The 8107-nt window shown below is 46.0% G+C and overlaps 1 protein-coding gene across 1 annotated transcript; it reads left to right on the forward strand.

Moving 5' to 3' along the window:
- Positions 1-1941: 1941 nt before the first annotated feature.
- Positions 1942-3383, forward strand: RRS1 (ribosome biogenesis regulator 1 homolog). Its single transcript, XM_042461230.1, has one exon. It carries the CDS (start codon positions 1988-1990, stop codon positions 3179-3181), a length of 1194 nt encoding a protein of 397 aa, XP_042317164.1. The 5' UTR covers positions 1942-1987; the 3' UTR covers positions 3182-3383.
- Positions 3384-8107: the final 4724 nt, after the last annotated feature.

The following is an 8107-nucleotide window of genomic DNA, read 5'->3' on the forward strand; positions in this document are numbered from 1 at the left end:
GGAGGTATTTAAGATACACAGATGACAGCATACTGTTAGTAGAAAATAGCAAAGACTTGGAATGATTACTGAAAAAAGCCAAGGGAGAACGTGCAAAGGCAGGTTTACAGTTATCTTGAACTATTTCAATGTCTTCATTGTAAACTTTAAAGTTACGTAAATCATATGTAGTCTTTATTTCTTTCTTTGGTGGAAATGAAAACATACTGCAGAAATATTCCAGTTTGAGACAGCTTTAACTACCCTGACTCAGTGCTAGGGAACCCTGGGAATCGTAGTTCATTGTGGCAACAGAGCCCTCTGACAGAAAAGGCTAAATGTTTCATAAAACTACAGTTCCCAGAATTTCCTAGCATTGAGCCAGGACAGTCTGTTTTGCACCAAAAACAAACAAAAATAATAACCACATATGATTTACATAACTTTAAAGTACACAATGAAGACACTGAAATAGTTCAAGACCTTCCGTATCTTGGCTCAGTCATTAATCAAAATGGAACCTATAGTCAAGAAATCAGATGAAGACTAGGACTTGGAAGGGCAGCTATGAAGTAGCTAATCAAGATCTTGAAATGTCAAGATATATCACTGAATGCTAAAATTAAGATGATCCATGCCATCATATTTCCAATTTCTATGTATGGTTGTGAAAGGTGACAGGAAGAACATCATCTCATTTGAGATGTGGTGCTTGGGAAGAGTTCTACAAATACCCTGGATTGCTAAACAACAGATAACTGGGTCCTAGAGAGGTAGCATGGTGTAGTGGCTTGAATGTTGGACTAGTACTCTGGAGATCTGGGTTCGGTTCTCTGTTCAGCCATGGAAACCCACTGGGTTACCTTGGACCAGTGACACACACTCAGCTCCACAGGTTCACCTTAGGGTTGTCAAGGATTGCCTTGAAGGCACAGAACAACAGCAGAACAAGTCAAAGCTAGAAGCCAAGATGACTAAACTGAGACTGCCATACTCTAGAAGCATCATGAGAAGCCATGACTGACTAGAAAGGGTAAAAATGTTAGTTAAGAAGGGAGCAGGAAAAGAGGAAGACCATATTCCAGATGGATAGACTCAGTCAAGAAAGCGACAGGCCTGACTCTGCAAGACTGTGGGAGCCAAGCCTGAGGCTCTTGTACTTTGGCCATGACAAAAATGAATAGACTTGTCCCTCCATATTCGCTAAGATTAGGGGCACAAGACCCCCGTGAAGATGGGAAAACCGCAAATAACAAAAACCCCACGATTTCACCTGAGAGACACCTCTAGGAATCTCTAGGTCCTCCGGCGCAACTCTGTGGTCAACATCCAACAGACACTGGAGGAGCTACAGATATTTAGTGTTGTGTTCTCTCTAGGAATCTCTAGGTGCGAATTTTAGTTAAAGTTGACCATAGAGTTGCGCTGGAGGACCAAGATACTCCTAGAGAGGACATATTAATAAAAAATCCATGAATAATCAAAGCCGCAAATGTCAAAGCCGCAAATATGGAGGGATGAGTGTAATTAAAAATGGCAATGATCCTAGGAAAGGAGGAAGGCAGCAAAAGGAGAGGGAAGATGCAGATCTTGGAGACGCCTCATGCGCAGCGAATGCAACAGCCAAGGCCAGGAAGGCAGTTAACAACAATCCGCCCCGCCCATCCAGGATGACGTCACGCCTCAGCCGGCGACCGTATGCCAACGCAGCCTGAGGAGAGCGCGGTGCATGCTGGGAAACGTAGTTTCTACTGAGAACCCCCTTCTCTTTGTGGAAGGAAAGAGCGAAGTGGATGACATCACTCCTCGGCCCGTCGACGCTCCGCGGACGCAGCCTAAGGAGAGGAGAGCGGTGCATGCTGGGAAACGTAGTTTCTACTCCCCTTTCTCTCTATGGTAAGAAAGACTGCTGAACAGCCGCATCCGGAAGTTCTATACTTCTGCGCCGGAAGTATATATCTGTTTGCGCCGGAAGCAGTGAGGCGCAGTGTCCCGCACGTGTGCTAACATGGCGGCGGCCGTGCCGGTGGAGGAGCTCCTGGCCCGGGCCGAGGCGGCGGAGGCGGCGGGGGCCCTCCCTCGCAGCGTTTCGGTGCAGAAGGAGCTGGAGCTGGAGTTCGACGAGGGCAACCTGCTGGCGGTGGATAGGAACCCTGCTCCGCGAGGCCTGGCTCGAGAAGGAGCCCTGAAGGAGGAGAGGGAGAAGGAGAGGGAGTCGCTCCTCCGCTCCTTGGCCCGCGACAACGCGCAGCTGCTGGTGGCCCAGCTGTGGGCGCTTCCCTCGGAGCGGGCCGAGGCCGGGGCGGGCCCAGTGGTGGCTCGGTTGCCGGAGCCTTCGACCAAGCTGCCCAGGGAGAAGCCCCTGCCCAAGCCCCGGCCGCCCACCCGCTGGGAGCAGTTCGCCCGCCTCAAGGGCATCCGCCCCACCAGGAAGAAGCGCGGGGGCTCCCTGGTGTGGGACGAGGGGGCCAAGGAGTGGCGCAGGCGATGGGGGTACAAGAGGGCCGGAGGCGACAACGACCCCAAGCGGCCCCAGTGGCTCCTCGAGGTCCCCGCCTCGGCCGACCCGATGCAGGACCAGTTTGCCCGCAGGAAGGAGGAGAAGCGGGAGCGCGTGGCCCGCAACGAGTTCAACAGGCTCCGCAACCTGGCGCGCGCCCAGAGGGGCCTCGGCGGCAGCAGCGCCAACAGCTCCGGAAAGGGTCCTAGCAGTCGTAACGGTCGCGTCGCACGGCCGGGAGCGGAGCTTCACCCGACGGGACACCAAGACCGGGCAGAGCTGGGCCACGTCACCTCCCTGGCCCGCCTCTCCACCGCCTCCAGGGGACGCTTCCAGCCCCGCTTGCCCAAGGAGCCCCCCATCAGCACCGTCAGGGAAAAGAAGCAGAAGCGGCGCTTCGCTCCCCTGGTGGGAGACCTCGAAGGGGAGAAGAGGCGGCAGCTGGAGCTGGCCCGGAGCCTAGGGAGCAAGAAGCCGCCCCTGGACCTCACCCGCGCCGTCAACAAACAGCTCCGGGAGGAAGAGGCCGAGGCTGGAGCAAGGGCCAAAGGGAAGAAGCGCGGCCAGAGAGGGAAGAGGGGCCGACGGCAGCAGCAGAGGCCCGGAGGAGCCAAAGGGAGGAAAGGAGGAGCAGCGTCCCGAAAAGGAGGCCAAGGGAGGCCTGGAAACACCGGTGGAGGTGGCAAGAGGAGGACGAAATGAGCCCCCTTCCCGCCACCCTAGGAGTGCAAAGGCCGAGGGGGAAATGGCAGCACCTCTCCCCATCTTTTCCCTATGCATGCTGCATCCACACTGGAGGAATAACCCAGTTTGGGACTGTTTTTCAGCATCCTCGCTCAAGGCTATGGAATTCTGGGAGTTGGAGTTTGTTGTGGGCCCCATAACAGAGCTCCGCTGTACTCTGGGCCCCACAACAAACTCCAACTCCCAGAATTCCATAGCCTTGAACCAGAAAAGAGTTAAAGCAGTGCCAACCTAGGTTATTTCTCCAGTGTGGATGTAGCCGCAGGGAGCTTCTCATTGTTATTGTTGCTTGGGAAGAGTAAATTAAGAGTTGTTGTTATTAACTGCACTTGAGTTGACGCCGACCCTGCAGATGAGGCATCTCCAAGATGCTCCCCTTCCCCTCCCCCCCCCCCCCCCCGCCCTCAACTGCTCTGCAAATTTATGCCCATGCAATTGAGTCAAGCCATCTGAGATGCGTGTGGCCTTCCTCTCTTTCTTCTACCATCCACCTTTTCCAGCATTATTGTCATTTCTAATCAGGCATGCCTCCTCACAGTGTGGCCAAAGTACGACAGCCTCAGTTTGATCATCTTGGCTTCAAGGGGTGTTTCAGGCTTGATCCGGAGGAGAGGCCAAGGGAGGCCTGGAAGCAGCACCAGCAAGAGGAGGAAGAAATGAGGTGGAATGATTTGTTGTTAGCTGTGGACCTCAACACATGGCTTCCCTGTAGATGAGAGATCTCGAAGACTCCCTGTCCTCCCTTGCTCTGACCAGGTCCTGCAAATTCATGCCCATGATATCCCTGATTGAGTCCAGCCATCTGGCATGCAGTCTTCATCTCTTGCCTCTGCCCACAGCCTTTCCCTTACTATCCCTTAGGGTGGGTAATTGCTTTTGTTACAACAGTGAGGAAATGTGACCTTGGTTTTGTGGTAACTCTTCTTCTGAGTTTGATAATGGCCTTGTGCCTGTAGGGAATGTGCCTGAGGAAGAAGAACAAGAACATAAGCCGTCTAAAACCCAGTACTGCAGTAACAACTTGGTGATGGTGGTGTTAACTGCCCTCCAATCAGCCCTGACTCATTTTTTATTCCAGTCTTAATAAGGTTGTTGGGTGGGTGGCATGGGTGGAGCAATATTTGTGTAAATCTTTGAGGAAGATTTGTGATGAAAAAGATCTGATGGTGCTTATCGTTTTAGAAAGTTACGAAGTTCTGGTTGTTTGCATTCACCTTTTTCTGTAAGCTTAATTGAAAGTGCAAAACAATCTTAATGGGGCTGTTCAGTGCTGAGCTGTTTAGAGGGTTGTACTTTGTAAAGAAAAAATAAATAAAATCCTTCTAATTTTTGCTTGTTTTTTAATGAGATTTGAAATCACAGCCATCCTTCACAAGTCAAAATGTGTTTTTCATGGTAAAAGGTTAATACTGTAACACAGATACAGAAATAATAGGAGAAGTCAAGTTATCTGAGACTTTATGCATAATAGGACCAGGCTAAACTGAAGACTTGATAACTGCATGAATCTTAAATCTGGTGACATGTTAATTATGAAGTTTGACTAATATCAGAGATAGTAGCTACCTTTTGTATTTTATCAGTTTAAGTGAATATTATATATTTATATTGTCTTTGAGAGTACTGTTAAGTAAATGCTAGGGCCCAGTGGCACAGTATTCATGGATTTGAGTTTTTCCTGTGGCCAAATTTTTTGGTGGAATAAATAGAAAGAGTAGCTATGTTAACCATAAAATACAATCCATACTGTGTGGTTACCTTTATAAGGCCAGACACAAGATGCAAAGCACCCTCATTTTTTTAAAGTTTTAGGCATCTTCATGAGGCAAAGAGAACAAATACTTAAGGAGATGGAAAGTGCCTGGAAAATTCTCAGAGGCAGAGACAGTTTGGTGTGAGTATGCACTCTGTATCTTCAGGTGGAGAAGCAAAACTTTTTTCCTGTTTTTGTCCCCAGTCAGCTCATAACCAGTGTGTTGATGGTGGTTCCTAACTTTTTGTTTACAGACCCTTACTCAACAACATCTCAAAAATGTAAATACTGTATCAGAAGTTTACACCATCACTTTCCTTCTGCATGCTTTTAAAATCATAGTTGCCTGATGAAGAAAACGGAACTTGAGCAACTAGCATGGTTGACCTAATAAAGGTATCACCACATCGTAGACTTCCCTTGTGAAAAATATACTTTCTGTTCCCCCTGAGAGATTGAAAAAACATGTACTGAATCAGGCATAGCTAAGATGCCCATGAAATGTTATATAATTACATTTTAGGTTAAATCCAAATGCATCTGAGGAAATAGATTTAAGTCTACAAAAGCTCACACTGTCAACTGCTTTCTTTCAGTTAGTTTCAAAAGTGCAACAAGATCTCTATATAGATTAAATCCAGTTTTAGCCTAAACGAGAGTAGACCCATTGAAATAAATAGGATTTATATAAATGCTGACTAACAAGACCCATTCATTTCAGTCAGTCTGCTTAAGTTGGCACTAACATGTCACTTAGCCCTTTAGCTTTAAAGTGCTATAGTGATTGTGTTTTATAGCATCCAGTTAATGCAGGAAGTGGTCACTGAGATATCTGAATCTTTCATGGTCTAAGTTGATCTGTAAGGCCAAAGTAACTAAACTTGTTTTCAGATATATCAGATTACACTAGGAGAACATATACTGGTATATTTAGTAGTAAGGGGATGACATGAAGGGGATACCATTTTGGTTGTATATCTGCCACCAAAAATGCACTAGTAAATAAACATTCTACATATTTCTGTCCCTTTTGAGATTATAAGGTTCTAGACATTCAGAAATGTTTTGGAGAGATCTGAGTGAAAACTGTTTAGTTGTGAGGCTAAATAAATCCTCACACATGCTGTCCTAAGAATGAAAACATTTACTTTTGAGTTAAGTCTAAAAGAACTGATAATGGATACTCTGGCTGTTCTTTCTGCACTAAGTTTGTTGTTCTTCAAGGCTTAAGAGGAAAACATGTTTTTTGTGAAATTGTCGTTTGTCTTTTATTAGCCAAAAAGTAGAGGAGACAAACACCATGGGATAGGCTTCCAACCTACCATCAGTGACTCTGAAACCTTTTTCTTTCCCCAAGAAAGTAAGAGATATTCCTGGCGTCTCCAGTCATAGGGAATTATTGTGCAAAGGGAGCCCTGCTTTCGTGTTTGGACATAGCAGGAACTCAGTCCATTTGTCAACTGGCACTTGGCAGGGGCCAACTGAGTCTCAATTCAGAACCCAGCCATCCTGTAGAAGAACCAACTAAGAGCAAATTGCTCTCCTTCTCTGCAGTGGAAAGTAGAAGATGTTTGATACCATTGCTGATCATCCAGAATCCAAGGAGGTCCCCAGGACTACCATCTTAAGAGGATTTCACTTTTCCCTTTTTGTATAGGAAGGAAGATACAGTAGTGGAATGAAGCTTGACTCCAAGAAGTGCCAGATGAAAAGGCTTCACTTGGTGCTTCTGCTTGAAAGGCCTCATGATTTGGGTATCATCACATTCTCTGACATCTTCCTACCTATTGGGGTTATTGCTTTTTAAAAAACAAATAGATGGAGAGATGAATATCCTAATATAAAAGTTTTTTAAAAAACAAATTTAATCAAACTTATTTTGTAGGAAGTCAGCCTTAAAATGTAAGATTCTAAATAGTAGAATCTTTGCTAGAAAAGCTGAAATCACTGCAACTACTTATTTGCAAGATACTGAAGGCTCTCTTGAGATAATAGAAGACTAAGCAAGTGGCACTTTGTGTTTCATCATCCCCAGGGGTTTGTGCCTGGCCTCTACTATAGTGTCAGATGCAGTCATTCCCTTATGTACCCCAACCACTCTCCTGTATGAGTCAAGGAACAGACATTAAACTCTATGCCTCCCAGAAATACCATCTGCAATGAACTTCAAATGCTTATTCAAAATAAACACCTTTCAATTGTTTGGGCTTCTACCAAGTCAACAGGAGAGGTTTGTAATTCTGGTCACTTCATCCTTTTGCTCGAGTGATTTGGCCTTTTAGCCCATCTATATGTGAATCAATGGGCAGAGATAATTAAGCTGGCACTTGACCAGTTAGTGATCAACTCATTCTGGCTCCTATTAAAAATAGTTGATTGATCAGAGTATAAAAGATTATCATGGCCATGACAGTTTTCTGCTTACTAAAAGGCTTGAAATAGTTTCAGATGTCTATTCAGGAAATAAGAGCAACATAGGTCCAAAACACACAGCAGAAATTATCCACTTTAACTGCCCTGGCTCAATGCTAGGGGATTCTGTGAACTGTGGTTTTGTGAGACATTTAGCTTTCTCCGTCAAAGAGTTCTGCTGCCTCAACAATCTACAGTTCCCAGGATTCCCTAGCACTGAGACAGGGCAGTTAAAGGAGTGTCAAATGATTATTTCAGCAGTGTGTTTTGGACCAATGCCTCCTTTCCCTGTCAGACAACTAAATGAGAGATTGGCTGCATCTGCACTTCAGAAATTATCTGGTTTGACACCACTTGAACTACCATAGTTCAATGCTATGGAATTTTGGGAATGCCATAGGTGCCCCAACAAACTACCATTCCCTGAATTCCACAGCATTAAACCATGGCAGTTAAAGTGTCAAACTGGATTATTTCTGCAGCGTGGATGCAACCATTCCTAGAAATGAAGTAATCTTTTAAATCCTGTATGTAGAGAGATCTTGTAGCGCCTTTGAGACTAACTGAAAGAAAGTTGACAGCATGAGCTTTCGTAGACTTCAGTCTACTTCCTCAGGTGCATATACGACTATATGCATCTGAGAAAGTAGACTGAAGTCTACAAAAGCTCATGATGCCAACTTTCCTTCAGTTAGCCTCAAAGGTGCTACAAGATCTCT

This window comes from Sceloporus undulatus, chromosome 4 (assembly GCF_019175285.1).
Source record: "Sceloporus undulatus isolate JIND9_A2432 ecotype Alabama chromosome 4, SceUnd_v1.1, whole genome shotgun sequence".
Classification (NCBI taxonomy): domain Eukaryota; kingdom Metazoa; phylum Chordata; class Lepidosauria; order Squamata; family Phrynosomatidae; genus Sceloporus; species Sceloporus undulatus.

Bases quoted from the DNA above. Each gene is read 5' to 3' on its own strand.
- RRS1 (XM_042461230.1), top strand. From the start codon at position 1,988: ATGGCGGCGGCCGTGCCGGTGGAGGAGCTCCTGGCCCGGGCCGAGGCG.